The 25,857-nt window shown below is 42.4% G+C and overlaps 1 protein-coding gene across 3 annotated transcripts in view; it reads right to left on the minus strand.

Moving 5' to 3' along the window:
- Positions 1 to 5,644: 5,644 nt before the first annotated feature.
- Positions 5,645 to 25,857, minus strand: part of tcerg1b (transcription elongation regulator 1b (CA150)) — a 46,481-nt gene continuing 26,268 nt past the window's right edge. For 2 of the 3 annotated variants that reach the window (XM_080748922.1, XM_080748921.1), the window contains 5 exons: positions 12,297 to 12,479; positions 10,307 to 10,486; positions 9,422 to 9,505; positions 7,347 to 7,447; positions 5,645 to 6,464 (listed from right to left, as the gene is read on the minus strand). In XM_080748922.1, the coding sequence (XP_080605048.1) occupies positions 6,263 to 6,464; positions 7,347 to 7,447; positions 9,422 to 9,505; positions 10,307 to 10,486; positions 12,297 to 12,479 (750 nt within the window). In that variant the 3' untranslated portion in view covers positions 5,645 to 6,262. Of the gene's footprint in view, positions 6,465 to 7,346; positions 7,448 to 9,421; positions 9,506 to 10,271; positions 10,487 to 12,296; positions 12,480 to 25,857 lie in introns of those variants that run through there. The other variant, XR_013963052.1, reaches the window with a different exon arrangement.

Genomic DNA, 25,857 nt, shown 5'->3' on the forward strand with positions numbered 1-25,857 from the left:
GTATTTACAAGATATAAACATATATAATAATAATTATAAACAAAAACAATATACAATAATAACAACAATGACTCATTTCAAAATTACACAAAAGTACACAAAACTGTGATAATACAATATAAATTGTTACAATGTATTAGTACTATCCTAATTATAATACAATATAATGGATCAAAACAGTGATTACAACACAATATGATCTATTATCATGTATTACGCGGTACTATGTGATGTCCTGGTCAGAGAAAAGTGTTTGGCCCCGTTTGGCCTAGCTTAGACTTAGTCTGGAGTGGATACTTTTAGTACCACTTTCACACACATATGACTGGATAGGCCACACCCTTAGAAAGGACACAAACAACATCACAAGACAGGCCCTGGACTACAATCCACAGGGAAAGAGGAAGCAGGGTAGGCCAAGAAACACCTGGAGACGTTCCACTCTCCAAGACCTAAAGAACATTGGAGTGAGCTGGCAAGAAGTAAAAGCCCTGGCCCAGAAGAGAGTGAGATGGAGAGCTCTGGTGGACGCCCTATGCCCCTCAACAGGGTAAAGAGGATTAAGTCAAGTAAGTCAAGTCACACACACATACAGTATATAAAAAGCTAGATGCCTCTTTCACCGCTACTGTTCATTGAAGCGACGTGCCACAACTGTAGTCCGGAATTCCGGGATTGTCAGAGACCATGCTGCCAGTCATGTGACTACTGGCCAATTTTCCAGGACTTTTCATTGGAATGTTTCCATCCAGTTCCAATGTTGTGCGGCTCAGCGGTTCTTAAAGGCCGCCTACAAAAAGACCCGCCCCCTCCTGCCTCTGATTGGCCTACCAACTTCCGTGGTCGCAGAGTCCGTGAGGCTTGCGCCCCAGAGCCGAAGGAGGCGTCTACCTTTCTATGTCTGTGCTTTCACACCACTCTACCCAGGTCCTTGTGGAAAACCTGGCAAAAGTAGGCAGCGTGGAGCGGTGTTGGGCCATGTCAGTCGAAAGGGGTCAACCGTTGGGAGGTGTGGCGAGAGGCGGGCCATAAAGTTCTGCCAGAACGTCTCCCCAGTTAAAGGTTCGTGGCTTGGAAGGACCGGGTGGCTCGGTGGAACTCCTGAGGGTCTCTCTTTCAAATACCTGGACCTCTCGTTCAAACACCTTCACCTGTGTGTGTAAAAATAAAAAGTGGGTTAGTATCAGAAGAGCATACAAAGATGTGAAATTGTATTGATTCGTTGATTGACTGAATACTTCATTAACAGTTTGCAAAATAGTACAGTGGTATGATTATGTAGCCTGGCATTAGCCACACTGATAACATGGATTCACTGCAACATTCCTCCATGGTATCAGTCTGGACTTCGGCCCATAGGGAGCGAGTATGAGAAATCAGAAAACGATTGGACCAATCAGTGACTATGTTACACTGTTCAATTGAAACACGGTCACTGATGTTTTGTTTACATACTTATACAATATATCGTCACTGTCAGGCAGAAACCTTGTATCTCCAAGTTTCACATGTGCATGTTTTTTCCTAAAGTAAAGCCCTGCTTCATCATACAAGACTGTCGCACAGAACTAGAGAAAATAGCAGATCTACAAGTGTGTGCTTGTAGATCGGCTATTTTCACTATTGTCATCATTTTTAAAATGATAAATACAAAACAATACAAGGTTTCCACCCGACAACGACGATAAGCAAACACGACAATGAAACTAACAGTTAGTTTGTTATGCCTGACTTTCTAATAAACATATCAAGGAAACGTGATCATACCTGAACCATTGTGGCGAATGTGACTTTCCGGCATCGCTGAACTTTCCTTGGCTTGGACTTGAGGATGCCTGGTGGTCTGGTGGTGGTGATGGTGGTGGTGGTGGTGGTGGTGGTGGTGCAGCCGGGGACTCTGTCCAGCGAGCCATAGCCCTCATCTGTGCTCTGGATGGACGACACACAGGGATTGGTAGATGGTAGAACTGTGCCCTTCAACTCCAAATCAACCTGGAAAATATAATGACATAATAATAATATTGTTAGTTTTTGATATATCTTTAAACAATCATAGATTTAAAACCATATTTATTGTCATGTTTCTGGCAGTTTTTAGTAGTGGTAGCAGTTAAAAAGATATGATTAAGATACACATAAATAATACTCACAGTGGTTCTCAAAGTTTGAAATGTGAAGGTCCACCCTTAACTTTACACAGTGAACACTTTACACTTATAAGGGTCAATTTAGATCACCATAAAGGAACCTAGAGTCCCCGAAATCCACTTTGAGAACCACTGATCTACACTGTAAAGTGATCAGTTTTAATTTAACTCAGAGGGAGTAGACACAAATGGAACTAAATGGACCAGTAACGGTCAATTTTCTTTTAAATCAGAGCAATGCTCTGGGTTATACAGAACCGTGATACACTCTAGTCTCCAGTTCAGTCTATTTCCAAATGAAAACATAAACGTAGGCCTGCCATACACACGGATGGACTCGACTGTCTGTATATTTTCAAATCAAAACAACTAGCAACATGAATTATATCCCAACGGTACAAATAAAGCAGAACAAAACAATAATAAAGCAGAGTGCATCTGATTCTGAGGCTCGTCTGTCTGTTTGGAACGGAGAAGTCCACAACACAACGGCTTATTCAATTTTTAAACTTCTGTGTAGGCCGGTCACAATTATTACATAATAGTCTAAAAATCGCAATTATTTGACATAAGTGCACTTGTAGATCGGCTATTTCCATGATCAGCGTTCTTTTTTAAGCGTAAAGTTGTCAAATGTCTGTCATTTCTTTGTATATTTAGGTTATGTGTCATATGTGCCATGTGCAACAACTTCAAAGCCTACAAGCCAAACAGCAATGTAACTGTCAACGACAAAAACACAATGTCATAATCGTGACGGCCCTTGTGGCACAACAAGCTCCAAACGTGTCGTCTCTCAAGTCTAAAATGTGCATCTTTACCGACATAGAATATGAATATTACCTGATCGGAGGGTTGAGGCTGAGCGGTGTCTCTGGTCGACGGTCGAGGGTCGCTGGGTTGAGGGGGTCCGTCTCTGGTCAACGGTCCAGTGACAGCTGGTCCACGACGACGGGGTTTGCAAACGCACTGACCCATGCTGGTCGGTTCGGTTGGTAAAAAGTAACAACTAACTTCGGTTAGTTTGCTAAAAACAAACTGTTTAGTTAGTTGGGTTGGCAGTTGACTCTCTCTCTCTCTCTCTCTCTCTCTCTCTCTCTCTCTCTCTCTCTCTCTCTCTCTCTCTCTCTGACGCTCGCTTCGATGCTCGTTCTCTCTCTTGGTAACTGAAGATGAACTGCTCTCTCTGCTTGTCTCTCCTGCTCTGCAACGACTCCACCTTCTCCGTTGGCATTTAATCAGCGCGCGACACCGTTCAAAGCCTAGTGGCCAATCGCTGGGGCTGACGGGTTGAGTTGACCAATCAGGACGGCGTTACCATGGAGGCTCCGCCCCTCGCTCTCCCTAGCGGCGAGAGAAAGAACTTCTGGGAAAGTCCCGGAACTTACAGTCACAAAACGTTATCGTTATTTAATTTGTTTGTAATTATCATTATCATACACACTGCTTTAGTTCAATTATTCATGTTTTCACTCAATTCAAAATTAAAACAACATTTATAATTAGACTACGACATCAATTTCTTTTTAAAAAAATCAACAATTTCGTATGGTGCTGTCTGTGACGTCATCACCACTAGCTAGCGTTTGAACTTTGAACCGGCCAAGTTGACACTGACCAATCAACGACCAGCAACGGCCCCGTTTAAACCAATCACAAGTCGCGGATCTACAAGCTCACAGTTGCATCGCGACGCACTGTGAGCTTGTAGATCTGCTATTTTCACATGGCCGAAATGTTCAAGTCGTTAATGTACGTTTTCGAACATTATAATCAAAATCTACAAAGTAACAAGTTAGTAGTAACTAAAGTTTTCAAATAATTGTAGTAGGGTATTAAGAGTATAATATTTGCCTCAGAATGTAGTGGAGTAGAAGTAAAAGTATTATAATTTGGAAATACTCAAGTAAAGTAGTAAATGTAGGCTACTTTACACCACTGTTCAGACGGCAACACCTGCTTTACAGCCACTCACTTCAGAAACCCCTCATTCTCTCATAACTTGCCCAACTTTGTTTCATCTCATCTGTCAATGCTCTGTCGTATTGATTGCACCTTTATAAAACAAATAGGCTATAAATAAAGCACTTGCAAAGTTGCAATGTGCATAACTTTGCACTGGTCATGAACTGCAGGGAAGTTAAAATAGTAGCAACTTGTTCTCTTCTCCGATGTGTACATATTGACAACTTTATTAACATTTTACCTCGTTATATTACATTACCTTTTAGATGCATTGTAGGCCTTCAAAGGACTTTCTTGGGTTTAAAATCCTCTTAGCAGACCATGTATTGATCTGTACTTTCCTGTACTTTCATTTAACCTATTTGCAAATTGTTATTAAGCAGGCTATTCAATCAATCAAGCAATCAATCAATCAATCAATCAATCAATCAATCAGGTAACCCAGTTGTGCAGTTCATATCATCATGGGTTTATCTTCAGGTGGAATTAAAAACATGTATACCAACATTTAGATGTTTGTACCACATGAGTGACAAATGAACCCTTCTTAAATCTTTTATACAATGTGTTGAACTTTGAGTAACCCTTATGTTTAATTGTCATTTCAACTCAGACGCAACTACCTGGAAATGACACATTTACAGTAATGTTGATTACCAGATTTACCACACAAAGTTTGTGTCACAAATACCCTATACACTTGGTTGACTCTCCACCATTGGTGGAAAGTAGCCTATTACATATTTATAGAATAGGGACTCTGGGGTTAATGTGGTTAATATACTATGTCCATGTAAAATACAATCACATTGCAATGTCCATATAAAATAAAATCATATTAAAAGAATATATAATGTCTTAAAGCCATTATAGATCTGAAGTCTCACTCGTAGACATGCAGTCGTGTATCTCTGACGCCACCTTGTGGTGGATTAAAGTCACAACAGAATGCTGTACAGTGGGTTCTCATTCTCATTGATCCCCAGCTAAATGGAGTTGGTAACCAAATGGACACTTATAGATCTCTTGTTACATTATTGTTAACAGCATCTACTTAATTTACTACACTATTAGAGGATGTAGAATAGTTTGTTCTTTTGATCAAGGTTTGCCCGTTATCTCTCCTCTGGTGCCAACATCAATACAGCATGGAATTGTGGATACAATCTCTTATCCTACGTGTTTTGAGCTTGTAGATCGGCTATTTCTTGGCAGAGGCATTTGATAAAGAGTGAAAAAAGACTGTATCAAGAATGTATATTATAAGTACCTTTTACCAATTAGGGTTAAACTTAAGTGGTACCGGATACGCAGCTCAGCAAATAAAAGGTGAATTGATCCCAGTGGATGACGGAGGACGATATCACGATAAGTTAAATCTCCACAATACGATTATTGTGAGTTTTTTTTTTTATCATGATAAACGATATGGCTTATCGTCCCATCCCAGTTGAAAACCACCGCTGTAGAATGAAAACAAATGAAACACGCCAGGACGAAGGGTTATAAAAAACAGTGTTAGTCGCCTTTATTTTTTTTATTCAACAGAGAAACCTGGCTGCAACATCAGAGTAAAACCCCATGATTGGACAGCAAACAAACATTCACACTGAGCCGCTTGAAAGGATGACTGGGCACAGTGGAGCAGTAAGGCCTAAAGGACGCCACACACACGCACGCACACCCGCGCACACACACATTTCATGTCATTTACATCATCATCAGCTATAATACACCTCATTGGGCTGCGAGTCGACAGCCTCATCATCATTATTAAATCCCCCCCCTCTCTTCTCCAATCGGGTCAGTCAGAGGGGAGGGAGGGGGGCTGGAAGGAAGGAAGGTCACCTCGAAGTAGTGTGACGATAACCTTCAGGTCCGTCATAGACGTAAGGGCTACAATGTGACGTTCAACACAGAGACTAAAAACAGTGCATCTCTCTGGTACGTCTCTAAGTTAACTCCCCCTCCCCCAATAACACTGCTCTCTGGAAGGCCGGGGTTGTGGCCTATACATGGGTGGGGGGGTCATGGTGGTTTGGGAGGTGGCAGGTCGGGGGAATGGGGGTCATGCTTTTGGCCGAAGCATTACGGAGGAGGAGGAGGATCATGGCGCCAGCCGCTATAAGGTCAGGTCAGGAGTGAGCTGGTCACTTAGTGGAGCGTCGGGTGGGCTCGGAGGCGGTGGGGGGAGGCGGCGGGCCGCGGCGGTCCAGGTCTTCGATATAAAACATGATGAGCTTCCGGCGCTCCTCGGGGACACACTCCAGGACCAGGTAGCGCTTGTCGTTCTGCAGGACCTTCTCCACGTCCTTGAGGTGCTGCTCCGACTCCTGGATCAGCTTCCTTGACCTGCGGGGGAGACAACGGAGGCAAAACGTCACTTTTCAAAAACACGAGAAATTCAACTTGACTTCCAAAAAGGCATTTAAATGGTAAATGGTACATTTATATAGTGCTTTATTCCAAAGCACTTTACATACAGTAGATTACAGTGCATTACAGTCACCCATTCACACACAGGGATGAAAGCCACAAAAAAAAAACATACCAAAAAAGAAAAAAGTTCCTGGACTGAAAATGATTTTCAGATTTTCAAGTCCCAATACATGTGATATGTGAAACCGTGCATTGGTCTACCCTGGTGCTAGACAGGGATAAAAGTCGGTGTAAGAGGAAAGAAAATCGCTTCTGTGAACTTGCAGATCTGCCATTTACTGTGCACAACACCAGTACGCTAGGCTATAGCTGAGGCCAACACTTCTGTGTCGGGTTACAATCAGCGGCTCGGCCACCACAGCACTGCGCAGGCACTCTGAGCAGTTGATATATTACAAACCAGCACATCGGGACGATTAGGTTCAGAGTCTTGCTTAAACTGCAGTTCTCAATCCGGCCACTCTAACCACTGAAAAAGCTGTACACTTCATTGCCTGGGAGTTTCTCAGGGGTCATGGCCCCCTCCTTTATATAAATACGGAAGCATTTCACAACACTCTAAGCCAGGGGTCTTCAACAGGGGGTCCGGGACACCTAGGGGGTCCCCAGAGTTACTACAGGGGGTCCTCCAAATCTTTGAGTGATAGAAACTTTTTTTCCCTCCTTTTTTATATTAACCACTTGAACCCTAGCGTCCATATTCGGAGAACTTTAGCCAAAAATAGCAGATCTACAACCAATACTGATCGTAGCACAAATATAAATGTGAAATTGAATTGTGTGTACGGTACAAACCTGTAAGTGATGAACTTGGTCTCCTTGAGCAGGGTTCTGAAGTCAGCTTTGGCTGTGATGTACTTGTCTTTAATGTAGTCTTCAAACTCCCGCTGTCTCTTCTAAACGGACAGAAAACCACATGTGTTAAATGCCTCCTACGGGTCAGAGAGACTCAACACCTTCTGCTAGGGATGGGACCATACGAACATTTCATGTCACCATTATTGGGACCAAAGAAATGTGAGATTTACGATATTATCGCGATAATCAAAATATCCCCAACATCCATTATCCTGGGGTGGAACATTCGCCAAAAAATAGCAGATCTATAAACGTACTTATCGAGTACGTTATTTCCAGGTCCATTTGACCAGTTATATAGGGTTTAAATGGTACCGGATATGCAGCTCGGCAAATACAAGGTGATCCCAGTGAGGATAATTTTATGATACATTTAACCCATTTAGGCCTGAACACATTATGACGCAATATTTTATGCTTTAACTATTGAAAAATAGCAGATCTACAAGCAGCGGCACCGAGTGCCGCGCTGCGAGCTTGTAGATCTATTTTTGAAAAATCGTGAAAATTAGAATTTTGACCCGATTCTATAAGTGTCTTTTGAATCCTTCTAAGGTTTTTTTTGAAAAACCTATGTTTCTATGTCAGCAATCTGGCCAGCCATCGTCAAAGAAAAGGTCCTTTTCACTTCACTGGAGCTCAGTTAGTCTGTTCTTGAGAGACTACTATGTCAGTGGTTCTCAAACCTTTTCATGTGAAGGACCCCCAAAATGATATTTATTTGGCCACGGACCCCCCCCCATCTCAAAATATTTTGTTCCAGGGACCACCCAGAAGCAAAATTTTAGTTACAAACGTTCGCTTTGAAAATACATAAGATTTGCACACATTTTCACGACTTTTTCAAAAATAGCAGATCTACAAGCTCGCAGCGTGGCACTCGGTGCCGCGCTGTGAGCTTGTATATCTGCTATTTTTCACTGGTTAAAGCATTCAATCATTTCTAGGCCTAAATGGGTTGAATCTCCACGATACGATTATTGTGCGTGTTTTTTTATCACGATAAACGATTTAACGAGTATCGTCCCATCCCTGCCTTCTGTAGCATCAAAACAAAATCAGGGCTTAAGTTTGTTGAGACTGCTCCAGTCAATCATCTTCTCCAGTTATTTGTCATAGTGAGCAGACTCGTCAGTAATGCCTACTATACTTAGATGTCTTCTGTGTATTGCAGTACAAATACATAATTTACAAGCTTACTTGCCTCCTTCAGTGATGTATTTTGAGGTCAGTGGAAGGAACTACAAACTGAGATTGGCAAGGCCGCATTTGATTTCTACTCTTCATCTCAAACGGGGGGCAGGGGGTCACCTAAACTCAGTCAGCCATCGTAGCGATCGAGGAAGAGAGGCATTTTGAACGGCTAAAATGGTTTCCCAGACCATCTGCACAGAGGACATCATGATTTCACATTTTGCAACATTATGACAAGAGTACAACAACTCCACGGTACTTGCATTATAGCCAGAGCACACAGCAGAAGACACAAGATCAAAAAAAAAAAAAAAAAAAAGAGGTAGTGGCTGACTTGGTCAAGCAAGCAACTCGAGCCTACAGGTGACTGGCGGTGTTTGTGCTCCAATTGCCGAAATATAAAAAAGACAATGTGCTACAATTTGTTCCATCCTGGACATTTTGGATTCTATTGGTGTGTATGGTTTTGACCCGGTCTATAAAGTGTCACGAGACATCAGAGTTACATGATTCAAGCTGGTTGCTAACCTGGATAGTGAGTCAGCCACATCACAATGAATGTACACAGTTCTATCCTAGACTAGAAAGCCATGTTGTGTGTCTGTCCCCCTCTATGCTGTGTCCTGCCTACTATCATATCTAAATGAAAAATAGCCCGAAAATATACATCCCTAACGCTAGTTCACGAATAATACATTTTGAAACTTGACCAAGTGAAAAACAGACACATAATATGGTGGTGTGGTGACAACTATGAACGTATGGAGTCTGTGGTCTGGTCTCTCTTCAAGGTGAGAACACGTTGGTTGAATACCTACCCGGTCACTGGATGAGAACTTGATGCAGCGAGGATCCTCCTTGATGATCTTCTTCACCTCTTTCCATGTGGTGGTCAGCGTGATCTGCAAACAAGCCACCATTAAACGATCAATGATGTTATGTTATCTACTTATTCCATCGGAATAAAATTTAATTTTTCAATTAATCGATTAATCGAGAAGTGTTTTTACAACATATAAACGAATAGATTATTACTTGAATATTTTATTAGACGGATATGTAAAAACAGTAGTCAAACACTTGGTCTAAAAGGATGAAACCAAGAAAGTCCTTGCGGTCTTGTTTCCATTGGGGAAGGGGTTATAAATACAGCATTGTCTTATACTTTGTTGCACAACTACAAGCTCACGTCGCTCTACAGCGTTTTGTGAGCGTCACCATTTCAAAAACATGACACACCCCAAATCAGCATTGATTATTAATCAATTATTTTATGAAATTATTGTGTATATGTACAAGTGTACAATCATAATTATGTGACATTAATGTGTGTTCAGCTCTTATTTTACATGAATTTCAGCTATCAGTAAAAACACCTAGCTCTTTCAGTGTTTAATGTGACAGCAAAGCATAAATGCAAACATTTACCATATATATATATATATATATATCATATGAATTGTTGGAATTGAGACAAAGTCAATGTATGATGATGATTTGTTAAGTTAAAATTCATATCAGTATTGTTTTTTTAAACCAATTATCCCCCGGGTCAAAATGACCCGCGAACAGAACCAAGGTGAAGTGAATCGGAACAGAACTTAGGGGTTAACTGTTGCAGGCATACGATCAACAAACCATGAAATGATCAATGAGACTGATGGTCACCTTTTTGGGTTCCATGTTTGTATTCTATGTCTCACCATGCTGGTCTCGTCCAGGAGCTGTCTGAAGTGTTCCTTCTTCTTCTTGGCCAGTGCCTCTACGTGTTCGTTGAACAGCTTCTCCTTCTCCTCTCTCTCCAGCAGCGACGCAGACTCCCAGCGGTGGTCCTTGCGCAGGTTGCGGCGCGTGTCCGACCACGTCGCGTCCGAGGAACGCACCTAACACATTACACCGGGACACAATAGCACAGCGTGAACACCATGTGCGAAAACTATGTGGGAAGACACATAGAATTAGGGATGCACCGATGTATCGGCCACACCATCTGCATTGGCCGATATTTGCCATATCGGTCAATATCGGTATCAGCAAATAAAGCTAACATTAACCGATGGCAGTGGCCGATATTTATCTGTTGTTGATAAGCACACATTTTGCGCTGGTTATGTTGGTGTGTTGGTTATTTGCAGCATACCAAACTGTATTTCTGAAAAGTTATTTCTTATAATGAAGATGTATTTGTTTCCCTTGCACAAAAGGGGGAAATTATAACACTTAAAACAAAATAAACAAACATCGGTATCGATATGGGCTATCGGCTAAATTGTTATTTTTAACATCGGTATCGGTATCGGCCAAGAATTTCCTTATCGGTGCATCACTACATAGAATGGCTTTATCACGCTTCACGTCTGCTATATTACAATACCTTCTTAACCCACTTAGAACGGGTACACCTTATTGTGTATCATTATTTTATGCTTTAACTATTGAAAAATAGCAGATATACAAGCTCACAGCGCGGCACCAAGTACCGCGCTGCAAGCTTGTAGATCTGCCATTTTTGAAAAATCGTGAAAAATTGAATTTTGACCAGATTCTATAAGTGTCTTTTGAATCCTTCTAAGGTGTTTTGAAAAACCTATGTTTCTATGTCAGCAATCTGGCCAGCCATCGTCAAAGAAAAGGTCCTTTTCACTTAACTGGAGCTCAGTTAGTCTGTTCTTGAGAGACTACTATGTCAGTGGTTCTCAAACCTTTTCATGTGAAGGACCCCCAAAATGATATGTATTTGGCCACGGACCCCCATCTCAAAATATTTAGTTCCAAGGACCACCCAGAAGCAAAATTTGAGTTACAAACGTTCGCTTTGAAAATACATATATTCAAAGATTTGCACACATTTTCACGACTTTTTCAAAAATAGCAGATCTACAAGCTCGCAGCGCTGTGAGCTTGTATATTTGCTATTTTTCACTGGTTAAAGCATTCAATAATTCTAGGCCTAAATGGGTTAATTTCAAGGACCACCATAACTCTGAAGAGTGTACAAATGGAACATTTGGCAACCTTAGGCGCAGGTGCCAACATTGGCACCTGCGGGTGATCACTGGCAGAAGAGTCTGGGAGATAAGTGGGTTATTGCTTGAGTCTAATGATCATTAGGCCTACATCCTAATGTAAAACAATGTATTTCTCAAGGAGAAAACAAATAAAGGTTGTCATTCATAGCCTGTCAAAATCAATTGGAAATATGACATTTTGAAGCGGTGTCATAATTAAACTAAATGATAATATTGCACTGACTAAGATAATGAACACATGGCACTTCATGTGAAAAAGGTTGCCGACCAGTGCCCTATAGCAGGGGTTTTCAAAGTGGGTGACAGGGCACCCTGGGGTGCCGCGACGGCAGTCCAGGGGTGCAGCGAGATGATTTGATAAAATTTGACATTTATTTGGACACTAAAAAATATATTTAGTATCATTTTAAACTTGAAGTACAAAGTTATTTTCAGTCAGTTCTAACCAAAATGGCTATTATCTTGCTTTCTTCGCAACATAATCGCTAAAACATATAAATATAAGGGTGCAATTAGGAATATAATAATTTAGGGGTGCCCCGAGCCAAAATGGTTGAATCGATAAAGGAAACCGTTAAGGAACCACAAACATCCCAACCCTAAGCAACACACAACAGGTATGAGCAGAGAAACGAGACGGACACAGACGGACCGGACTCCTCACCATGTCGGACATGAGCGCTCTAAAATGCTGAATGGCCTCCTCTCTCTTGTGCTGCTCCCGCTCCCGGTCGATCTCCTTGGTTTGCTCCGACCGAGCCTTCTGCACCTCCCGCTCCCTCTCCCTGAGGCTGGCCTCCACGCGAGCCTGACGCTCCATCTCCCGCTCCTTGTCAACATCCACATTCTGTGGGAGGGGGAAACACCAACACCATGGGTTCAATTATCTATGTCCGCTTGCATTTCTTTTTTTTTACAAGACCCACATAACAATTTGCGTCATGTTCAGTTCAATCTGTAATCACAACCACGCAAGCGGTTAAGAACAATAAAAAAGGCACAGCAGCCACTGCCAGTAACAATTCAATTGAAAAGGAGGATTTTCGATCTTTCTCCTCATCCGATCATAACAGACCTGCCAACCCTGGGAATTCTTTTTGAGTACTCATCAGGGTTTCCTGCAGGAAAAAGTCTTGACCAGGGGGGGATCTCGCGCCCGCGTGAAGCACGGGCGCCGATTTTTTTTGATAATTAATTAATTAATTCCAGTAATTAATTCACTTAATTTTTAATATTAATTCTTATTTTTGCCCTCAAAATAATAAGAGAACATTTATCATTTTTGGCCTAAAGAAGTAAAGAGAAGTGTCTTAATTATTTTCAAGGTATTTGTACTTTACTTGTCTATTTCCAGTTTTCAGTATTTTGATTCCTTCTACTCCACCACAATTTCGGATCCAAATATTGTACCTTTACTCCACTACAAAAACATACATTTTATTTGCATAGACCTGATTGCTTGTTTCTCTCACAAACAAAGCATGGCAACGCTGAGCAAAGTTAGACGGTCGGAGTTGGAGATGTGTTTATCTTAACACACAAACACTTGCAAGCAGGCTGGACACACATGCAGCTCAGTAACGTGTGGATATGTGTCGCTGTTGGGAGGAAACGTCGGAAAAGCAGTGTTGATCACCAGCCCAGGAGTTTGTTCTGACTCTTTGAAAACAAAGACACACACGCGCCTCTCTACCTAGCGCTACTCCTGTGCCTGTTTTGGGGGATTGAGAAAACTCACAGCTAAAGACTAGTTTCTCCATAACAGTCACTTCATGTTCGCACAATGAGGCATGTCGCTTTACGGGTTGCATTGCGCGATTTTGAATTAGTTGCAGGCAGTTGAGCGCTCATCGCGTCCGGATGCACGTCTTTTTTTTGCATAATGTGAGCCTGTAGATTAGCGGTTTTCATCAAGCTCACACGCCAGCAAGCCTGCACTGCACAACGTTCGTACGGGAGGGACTGGGGGGGAGAGAGAGAGAGAGCGAGAGAGAGAAACGGAACACTATTGCCCCGTTCAAGTAGGCTAAAGAAACATATCCAATGTTAATGCAGGCAGCATGTAGGATCCGCATTTGCAAACTGTTGACTCGCTGGGAGGTGAAGATGATGAAAACTTTTTGTTGTGGTTCTCATCTGGCATCGCGTCCCATCGGACACATAGCGGCACTGTTAGCATGTCGGCTAATAATATAGCTCTCCCTCTCTCTGCAGCGACCGAGTATTTCCCGGTGAATCTGTGCGCAAAGGTGGGGGCTTGGGAGTGTGGGGGACACGAACCACTGACTATTGCTGATGATGGAGAGGTTATATAGCTTAGCTTTTATGTATTATGTTATGTAATGTAATCTTGCCGATTTAGTAAGAGACTCGTCGCAAATTGCAAGATATTTAAAAGTTATTTGGGGCCATGATGATATCCTTTCTTCCCACAACAAGGATTTATATTGTCTGTGTTATTGTTTACAACCACAATTATTCACGTGTGGCAAGATCGCGGTTCACTAGTTTTTAGTAGGCTATAGACTCGAGGTGGGTGAAGCCTTTTCAGAAGTTAATTTAATGTTTTCCTTTATCATCTAATCTTGCGCTAATGCACGCAACTGTTTTTGCCATGTTTTAAGGCCGTGTATGCTTTTCAGAAGTTAATTTAATGTTTTCCATTAAATGATTTCCTTTATCGTCATCCTCCGCTAATGCACGCAACTGTTTTCGCCAGGTTTTAAGGTCTTATTTTAGTTGTTTCTCATAAGCTCGCAACCCTCCTTGCCCATCGGCCCCCACCTTTGCGCACAGATTCACCGGGAAATACTCGGTCGCCTCTCTGCAAGTGTGTGTGTGTGTGTGTGTGTGTGTGTGTGTGTCTAATGACGACGACGTGAAGTCTCTTTGCAAAAAAGGGGTATGGTGTATGCTCTGCACGCTGCAGCCATACAGCACAGCACAAAAGAATAAAAAATAACAACTATGTAACACAAATCTATCTGGTGTTAATGTGCGCAGCGAGGCAGGATGCATGCACATTCTTGAACACATTCCAGAGCCGTGTCGCCTGCCTGTACGCTTTTAGGAGGAATTTTGCATCATTTAAGAAAAAGTAGGCTAGTATTACCAGGCAATACAGTAATGTTGCATTTGCAATATTGTTGACACATGTTTAATAAAATATACTAACTCTGCACTTGCTCAGAGTTAGTTAACAATAGACTAGCAAAACAGTCTATCACCAGTGACTTTATGAATGAACATACATCAATATAATCATGTTATTCAAATTGCAAATAGCTTTTCATGTGTCTTTGTTAATTGAGCAGCCTAAATAAATCCACATTTCTGTGCATGATTTGCATGAAGTTGAAAGTATTCAACTCATGTAGGTTTCTATTGCACCATTAATTGATATATAGGCCTACATTGTGTATAGATCACATACAGCCTAGTCTGTATATTCATTCATATAGGCTGCAGGCTACGCATTGTTGATAGACCATTAATGTCTTCATATATTCACAGGTGATAAATAATTTGTTCACTGTTAATGTTTTTGACAATACACATAGGCCTAATTCATTCATTCATACTCGAGTTAAAGTGGAACAGGCAGCCCAGTATTTTATCCAATCATGGCCAATGTATGCTTCAGTTCATTGTACTAAGAACTGGGTCACACGTTTTGACATTTTCCAACTGGTTGCTCGCTGCAACACCGTTGTATGACGAAGTATAAGCCGCGCTCGTTGTTTCGTTTCACCAGCGTCGCCAAATAGGATTAGGTTAGGCATAGTACAAGATTTCACCAATTCTCACCATCGTGCCTGCTATGACATGTGAATTCACCTCAGAGGAGGGTTTTAAAAGTTTATTATTAGCCTACCTGTTAGACTCGTTGGCAGCACTAAGGGGCGAACAGTCGCTGTGCATCGACTCGCACGACACCACGGCCATTCTCCGTATCATCTTTATACATTAATCTGATTAATATCGCTGTTATGTTTCCGAACGATAACTCGTTGGCGTCGCTGTGAGATGCGTGCATGCTGAAACTAAACCAAAACCACCTTCTTATAACTCTATGACCAAAACAAACAGACTCCGTCCGCCAATCGGTTAAATTCTTCTTCTGTCGACAAAACGAGCATCGCTTCCGTTCTAGTGCTCCCCAGCGCCATGCACCCCATTCGCACACCATTCATGTGGTGCCTGGGAGGAACTACACGGGACAGAGCAAAAATGTTCGCCTCACTTTGAGCCACAACACCATGCACAACACTCATGCAGAATGTGTTACCATCCCCCGAAAATACGTAGCCGTTAGAGGAGTTTGCGTACCTGCGTACAGAGACTAAAAATGCGTGCTTAGTACGCAAAATGCGTACAGGTTGGCAGGTCTGTCATAAGACTTTCCCAAGGTGAAATCTAATATCTTTTGCCAGTGACAGTGTTTCAATTTAATGACAGTCAAAACAGAAGAGGTCAACCAAATTGTAAAAATAACATCAAATAAACAACATGTTTGCATGACGGGATGAATGAATGAGCAATGACAGGTGCTTTTGACATTTTTGGAACCTTGCAGGTCTGTAACTCAAAACCAAATGGACCCTCCATTTGGTTCCATTTGTACACCATCAGAGTTAAATGAAGACTTTTACGGTGTAGTGTAGGTCCCATAGATCAGTGGTTCTCAACCTGTGGGTCGGGACCCCCGGGGAGGTCCCCAGATGACAGTTAGGACTTTTAAGACATCAAATTAAAAATATTGTGAAAATATTCTTCAGTCAAACTAAATGTAATGTCTCATCTCCTACAATTCCAAGTGTGTATCAGGGTGTGTGTGGGGGGGGGGGTCCCCAGTTCAAATATGATTATTTGAGGGGGGTCACAGCCTCGAAAGGGTCAAAGGGACAAAGATGAAAAGGTATCAAATGGGGGTCTGTAGACTAAAGCGCCATTCCTAACAGACACGATAACGATATGTCGGAGTTCACATCAATAATGACAGATTATCGTTGTGGCGTGGACGCTGTAATCCACTTCAATTGAAAACGATGTTTAGGACGTTATCGCGTCCAGTGGGAAAGGGCCTTAACCCATTTAGGCCTAGGATTATTGACTGCTTTAACTATTGAAAAACAGCAGATATACAAGCTCACAGCGCGGCAGTGAGTGCCGCTGCAAGCTTGTAGATCTGCTATTTTTGAAAAATCGTGAAAATTTGAATTTTCTATAAGTGTCTTTTGAATCCTTCTCTTCTTTTGAAAAACCATATGTTTCTATGTCAGCAATCTGGCCAGCCATCGTCAAAGAAAAGGTCCTTTTCACTTGAACTGGGGCTCAGTTAGTCTGTTCTTGAGAGACTGCTATGTCAGTGGTTCTCAAACTTTTTCATGTGAAAGACCCCTGTAAAAAAATATTCATATCTCAAAATATTATAGTTCCAAGGACCACCCAGAAGCAAAATCTGAGTTACAAACGTTCGCTCTAAAAATACATATATTCAAAGATTTGCACACACTTTCATGACTTTTTCAAAAATAGCAGATCTACAAGCTCGCAGCGCGGCACTCGGTGAGCTTATATATCTGCTATGGTTCACTGGTTAAAGCAGTCAATAATTCTAGGCCTAAATGGGTTCATATCAAACAGGGGAGGTTCTTATATTTCAAAAAGGTTGACAACCACTCTGGCCCAGCAAAACACGTCAAACATACACACCATGGCACTGTGGTAGTGTACTGTAGACTGAAGCTACCTACATAGTACATACACACCATGGCACTGTGGTAGTGTACTGTAGACTGAAGCTACCTACATAGTACATACACACCATGGCACTGTGGTAGTGTACTGTAGACTGAAGCTACCTACATACACACCATGACACTGTGGTAGTGTACTGTAGACTGAAGCTACCTAACATACACACCATGACACTGTGGTAGTGTACTGTAGACAGAAGCTACCTAACATACACACCATGACACTGTGGTAGTGTACTGTAGACTGAAGCTACCTAACATACACACCATGACACTGTGGTAGTGTAGTGTAGACTGAAGCTACCTAACATACACACCATGACACTGTGGTAGTGTACTGTAGACTGAAGCTACCTAACATACACAACATGACACTGTGGTAGTGTACTGTAGACTGAAGCTACCCAACATACACACCATGACACTGTGGTAGTGTACTGTAGACTGAAGCTACCTAACATACACACCATGACACTGTGGTAGTGTAGTGTAGACTGAAGCTACCTAACATACACACCATGACACTGTGGTAGTGTACTGTAGACTGAAGCTACCTAACATACACACCATGACACTGTGGTAGTGTACTGTAGACTGAAGCTACCTAACATACACACCATGACACTGTGGTAGTGTAGTGTAGACTGAAGCTACCTACATACACACCATGACACTGTGGTAGTGTAGACTGAAGCTACCTAACATACACACCATGACACTGTGGTAGTGTAGTGTAGACTGAAGCTACCTAACATACACACCATGACACTGTGGTAGTGTAGTGTAGACTGAAGCTACCTAACATACACACCATGACACTGTGGTAGTGTAGTGTAGACTGAAGCTACCTAACATACACACCATGACACTGTGGTAGTGTAGTGTAGACTGAAGCTACCTAACATACACACCATGACACTGTGGTAGTGTACTGTAGACTGAAGCTACCTAACATACACACCATGACACTGTGGTAGTGTAGTGTAGACTGAAGCTACCTACATACACACCATGACACTGTGGTAGTGTACTGTAGACTGAAGCTACCCAACATACACACCATGACACTGTGGTAGTGTAGTGTAGACTGAAGCTACCCAACATACACACCATGACACTGTGGTAGTGTAGTGTAGACTGAAGCTACCTACATACACACCATGACACTGTGGTAGTGTACTGTAGACTGAAGCTACCCAACATACACACCATGACACTGTGGTAGTGTAGTGTAGACTGAAGCTACCTAACATACACACCATGACACTGTGGTAGTGTACTGTAGACTGAAGCTACCTAACATACACACCATGACACTGTGGTAGTGTACTGTAGACTGAAGCTACCTAACATACACACCATGACACTGTGGTAGTGTACTGTAGACTGAAGCTACCTAACATACACACCATGACACTGTGGTAGTGTACTGTAGACTGAAGCTACCTAACATACACACCATGACACTGTGGTAGTGTACTGTAGACTGAAGCTACCTAACATACACACCATGACACTGTGGTAGTGTACTGTAGACTGAAGCTACCTAACATACACACCATGACACTGTGGTAGTGTACTGTAGACTGAAGCTACCTACATACACACCATGACACTATGGTAGTGTACTGTAGACTGAAGCTACCTACATACACACCATGACACTGTGGTAGTGTACTGTAGACTGAAGCTACCTAACATACACACCATGACACTGTGGTAGTGTACTGTAGACTGAAGCTACCTAACATACACACCATGACACTGTGGTAGTGTACTGTAGACTGAAGCTACCTAACATACACACCATGACACTGTGGTAGTGTACTGTAGACTGAAGCTACCTAACATACACACCATGACACTGTGGTAGTGTACTGTAGACTGAAGCTACCTACATACACACCATGACACTGTGGTAGTGTAGTGTAGACTGAAGCTACCTAACATACACACCATGACACTGTGGTAGTGTACTGTAGACTGAAGCTACCTACATACACACCATGGTACTGTGGTAGTGTACTGTAGACTGAAGCTACCTAACATACACACCATGACACTGTGGTAGTGTACTGTAGACTGAAGCTACCTAACATACACACCATGACACTGTGGTAGTGTACTGTAGACTGAAGCTACCTAACATACACACCATGACACTGTGGTAGTGTACTGTAGACTGAAGCTACCTAACATACACACCATGACACTGTGGTAGTGTACTGTAGACTGAAGCTACCTAACATACACACCATGACACTGTGGTAGTGTAGTGTAGACTGAAGCTACCTACATACACACCATGACACTGTGGTAGTGTACTGTAGACTGAAGCTACCTACATACACACCATGACACTGTGGTAGTGTAGTGTAGACTGAAGCTACCTAACATACACACCATGACACTGTGGTAGTGTACTGTAGACTGAAGCTACCTAACATACACACCATGACACTGTGGTAGTGTACTGTAGACTGAAGCTACCTAACATACACACCATGACACTGTGGTAGTGTACTGTAGACTGAAGCTACCTAACATACACACCATGACACTGTGGTAGTGTACTGTAGACTGAAGCTACCTAACATACACACCATGACACTGTGGTAGTGTACTGTAGACTGAAGCTACCTAACATACACACCATGACACTGTGGTAGTGTACTGTAGACTGAAGCTACCTACATACACACCATGGTACTGTGGTAGTGTAGTGTAGACTGAAGCTACCTAACATACACACCATGACACTGTGGTAGTGTACTGTAGACTGAAGCTACCTAACATACACACCATGACACTGTGGTAGTGTACTGTAGACTGAAGCTACCTAACATACACACCATGACACTGTGGTAGTGTACTGTAGACTGAAGCTACCTAACATACACACCATGACACTGTGGTAGTGTACTGTAGACTGAAGCTACCTAACATACACACCATGACACTGTGGTAGTGTAGTGTAGACTGAAGCTACCTACATACACACCATGACACTGTGGTAGTGTACTGTAGACTGAAGCTACCTACATACACACCATGACACTGTGGTAGTGTACTGCAGACTGAAGCTAACTAACATACACACCACGACACTGTGGTAGTGTACTGTAGACTGAAGCTACCTACATACACACCATGACACTGTGGTAGTGTACTGTAGACTGAAGCTACCTACATACACACCATGACACTGTGGTAGTGTACTGTAGACTGAAGCTACCTAACATACACACCATGACACTGTGGTAGTGTAGTGTAGACTGAAGCTACCTAACATACACACCATGGCACTGTGGTAGTGTACTGTAGACTGAAGCTACCCAACATACACACCATGACACTGTGGTAGTGTACTGTAGACTGAAGCTACCTAATATACACACCAGGGCACTGTGGTAGTGTACTGTAGACTGAAGCTACCTACATACACACCATGACACTGTGGTAGTGTACTGTAGACTGAAGCTACCTAACATACACACCAGGGCACTGTGGTAGTGTACTGTAGACTGAAGCTACCTACATACACACCATGACACTGTGGTAGTGTACTGTAGACTGAAGCTACCTAACATACACACCATGACACTGTGGTAGTGTACTGTAGACTGAAGCTACCTAACATACACACCATGACACTGTGGTAGTGTAGTGTAGACTGAAGCTACCTAACATACACACCATGACACTGTGGTAGTGTACTGTAGACTGAAGCTACCTAACATACACACCAGGGCACTGTGGTAGTGTACTGTAGACTGAAGCTACCTACATACACACCATGACACTGTGGTAGTGTACTGTAGACTGAAGCTACCTAACATACACACCATGACACTGTGGTAGTGTACTGTAGACTGAAGCTACCTAACATACACACCATGACACTGTGGTAGTGTACTGTAGACTGAAGCTACCTACATACACACCATGACACTGTGGTAGTGTACTGTAGACTGAAGCTACCTACATACTAGTCATATGACGGTTTGATTTTTTTAAAACCGGTTCGGTAATTAATTAAAAACCGGACCGAACCGGTAATACCGGATGTTGACCACTTGGGGGCGCAGATAGAAGCGGACACATTTATGGTGCCGATTTAGCCATAAATTATAACTCTTGTAGAGCACTTTTACAGAGTCCTCATAATGAACAGCCACCTGCAGACATGCAAACAGCCCCAAGGTGAAAAAGGTGACACATTTTTATGGGGATAAAATGTGCGCCGCGCTCGAAATTTTGGACCTTTTTTTACTGAATTTGCACGTTTCTAACTCGGTTAAACAGTGACTTACTCATACATATCATACATACCGGTATGCAGCAAAATTGGACTTGTTGCCTACCACCAATTGTTCTAGATATAATAAAGAAAATTAAATCTACAATAATATAGCCTACAGATATACCGGTAGTTATAGGAATATCTTAATATTTAGGGACTTGTCTTTAATAAACAGGCATAGGCAGTGACAATGTGCACTGTGAGCTTGTAGATCGGCTATTTTAACTACTTCTTAAATAGGCCTATTTGTTTTCTAAGCTCATTTCTTATATCATTTTGTATTATTTATTCATGAAATTAAAAAAGTAATTTACTTTTTTTTTTTTTAAATCATGAAATGTTTAGCTTTTTTGGGGAGGGAAAGTTTTTTGAAAATGTTTTGAAATAATTAAAAACGAAATGTAGGAAACCAAAAATGAAGGGACCCATAAAAATGTGTCCACGACCCACACATGGGTCCCGACCCAGTGTTTGGGAAACAGTTGTAAATCACAGTCACAAATGATTCATTTAGTGGATTCTCCTGGCTGACTTTTTGCAATCTAGCTAGCCATCATCGTCAAATAAAAGGTCGATCCTTTTCACTTGTAACTCGAGCTCAGTTAGTCCGTTCTTAAGTTGAGAGACCAGACTTTTTGTGACTTGTCTCAGCCTCCTCCTTCTGTAGGAAGAAGTCACGGCAACTCTAGCGTTAGCATGTGGCTAAGCTAGCGAATCATCGTAAAATCAACAAGGCTATAACCGATAATATCACATCACGCATAGGGTTGGGGGCGGTAACCGCCGTACCGCCGTACCGCGGTAAACCGAGGCCTACCGCGGTGTCATGGTCCTTACCGCGGTCAAAAAAGACAAAAAATAGTATATTTTTTTATTGAAAACAAGCGAGTTTTAAAACAGGGGAGAAGCGAGGACCGCATGCGCTCCATGCCGCTCTGCTCTGGGCCGTATACCACAGTTTGGAAGCCACATACAGTGTACGTCACTCGTGACTGTCCGAGTGGCTGCTGCCCTGCTGTGCAGGTCTGCAGCAGCAGCAGCGTCGTAGGGGAGTACGGAACAGAGTAAACTTTCTCTGTAATCCACGACACAAGTATGTTAATACATACCTTGTGTTGTGGCTGTTTCTTTTTTTATTCATACGGATTACGAGCGGAGCGCGGGCCGTGTGGACTAAAATCGAAAATGAAACTATTTTACTTTTTCAACCGCGACGCGCGATGAGCCCCGTCGGCGATTTTATAACCTTTTCTGTCAAGTCTTGTAACTAAAACCTGTATCAGCACTCAATCACTGCGTTTTGAGACGTGAGTTTACCATAGAGTTATGGAGTTTACAGAATCACTGTAGCCTACACGATCCTGACTACCCGTCTCTCTCTTCTGGTTTGTTCACACACAGTAGCGTCAGTTCAGAAAAAGCTAAGGTATGGCAACATGACTGGTGTTGCCATACCTTAGCAACAGGCATGATATATTTATTTTAAGAAGTACATATAATATATAATTATATATACCTATAATATAATTATAATACCTTGTTAAAGTGACCATTTTGTTACATTTTGCATTTGTAGTTATCTAACATATAATTTAGCGAATGTCTGTCTGAGTGTCTGAGTGTCTGAGTGTCTGTCTGTCTGTCTGTCACAGCGTTTCTCCTCAGTGGCTGGAGCAATTGATCTGAAATCGCATCACCATTAGCATATGAACACACCTGACACAACTGTGAAGCCCTTTTTTCACTTTCACAAATCGTTTAATTGATATTAATTTATTAGTGAATTAATTTTTCCCATTGACTTATAATGGGAATCGCAAAAACTCACATTCAATATTTTTTTTCTCGCAAACCATAGGGGCTACAGTTACAAAACTCTGAGAGGAGATTTATAATGATATCAAGGATTAAATAAAAAATAACTTTGTCAGTTGGCCTCATGGTGGCGCTATAACAGTCCACTTTACGTTTCGGCCTGTAACTCTTGAACCGTAGGTCGGAAAATTAAAATTATTTTTTCCCTGGATTCCGTGGGTCGAGACGCATCTCCCGATATAGGCCACGCCCATTTGCGCCAGGCTAGATTTTCCGCCATCTTGAATTTTCTCCAAAACACACTTTTTGCTCCTTTTCCTACATATTTTCTTCAAATGTCGCAAAAAGCGGTATACATGATCTATGAACCCATGCAATGAATATACTCAAGGGATATGTCGATAGTCTGTACCGTTCGTTCGTAACGGGCTTCCAAAGTTATTAGCAGGATGGGACTGTTTCGCAAACAATAGCCGTAAAGCACAAACAAATTGTCGAGTCAACACTGAATTTTAACCAAGGGTCGCGGGTGGCATACTCAACGAATCCCCAAAAGCATTTCCACTCTGCCTCATGGTGGCGCTATAACGGCCTACTTGCCTTGTAACTCTTGAACCGTAGGTCGAAAAATTAAAATTCTTTTTTCCCTGGATTCCTTGGGTCAATACGCATCTCCCCAAATAGGCCCCGCCCATTTGCGTCAGGATAGATTTTCCGCCATTTTGAATTTTCTCCAAAACACACTTTTTGCTCCTTTTCCTACATATTTTCTTCAAATGTCACGAAAATGGGTACACATGATCTCTGAACCCATGCAATGAACATAGTCAAGGGATATTTTGATAGTCCATACCGTTCGTTCGTAACGGGCTTCCAAAGTTAGCGGGAGGGGCCCGTTTTGCAAACAATAGCCATAAATCACAAACAAAACGTCGAGTCAACACTGAATTTCTGCCACAGGTTGCGGGTGGCTTACTCAACGAATCCCCAGAAGCATTTCCAATTCCACCCGTAGAGGGCGTCACAAACGCGCAAAACGTAACCGTTTCGTTCCAAAACGCGTTTTTCAGGCGGACCGACCCTCTCAAAAAGAAACACAGACTACTCTGCGGATGGTCTCACGGTCCAAACCGCTGCACACACACACACACACACACACACACACACACACACACACACACATAGCCATTAAACGAAACGGGTATTTCTTACAATGATGCTCCTACATATTATCATGCAAGTACCAGTTAAAGTTACTTTCCATCCCTCATATACCGTGTGCACAGTGCACATCCCATAACCCACACACTGCACATCATTTCGGAGCTCATATCTTTGAACGGGTAAGGACTAGTTTTACTGTAATTTACCAACATAATAACCAGTACAGATAGACAAAGAGACATTTATGGATTTACATTTAGAACTAACTTTTATCTTCCCCCCCCTGGACCCAGGCCTGTAAGGCAGCTGCATATCCCTGCCATACCCAATTGACGCCCCTGTTCACACACAGCTGTGTGAAAAGTACGGAGCCTATGTTACTATGGTAACCCGACAGGGCACAGATCTAAAACACGTCGCATCCGCTACGCGTATCTGATATACTCTATGGTTCTGAGCTTGTAGATCTGCTCCTTTTAAAGCCAGACCCGCTGTGCTGTACGGAGAAGTATAACTCGGGCAGTCAGGCTGTGGAGAGGCGACTTTTGGGAAGATGATTGCAATATTTTGGCTTATCGCCGAACCTTAATTAATAGATACGGGGGTGCGGTAATTACCGCAGTACCGGCGGTAAATGGGAAGACGGTAATCGCGGTAACAAAATGTCGATACCGCCCCAGGCCTAATCACGCATCGATGCAGAATAGCGCACGACCGCGATGCAAGCGAATCAAACAGCCAACAGTCCACAGTCACACCACAACTACGGCAACTGTCTTTGCAAGCTTTGAGCGCTCAGCTCTGCCTCTGTCAGGGCTCGCAGTCAGTGCATTGAGTGCAGTCAGTGTTGTTGACTGAGCGCTGCCAGCTGACGACGACGTCACAAAGAGAAGGGACTCAGGGAGCGCTTGATTTGTTAAAAAACAAAACGACCCACTTCCCCTTCCACCTTCAACACCATTGTCCTGACAAAATGGACAGCGCCGAGAATAAGAAATAAACGCTCCTCTTCTCACTGCTGCTCTGACGACACGACACCCCCCCACCCCCCTAAACATTTTTTTAACGAATCTGCACGATTCACACAAATGACCAATTTGGATTCAAAACTGCGATTTTCGCCGAAAAGCTACACGTTTGCATGCCTGCACCTGTTATTGTATATACCGTACATCTATATGGAT

The sequence above is a fragment of the Nannobrachium achirus genome (genome assembly GCF_963921795.1).
Source record: "Nannobrachium achirus genome assembly, chromosome: 19".
NCBI classification, from domain to species: domain Eukaryota; kingdom Metazoa; phylum Chordata; class Actinopteri; order Myctophiformes; family Myctophidae; genus Nannobrachium; species Nannobrachium achirus.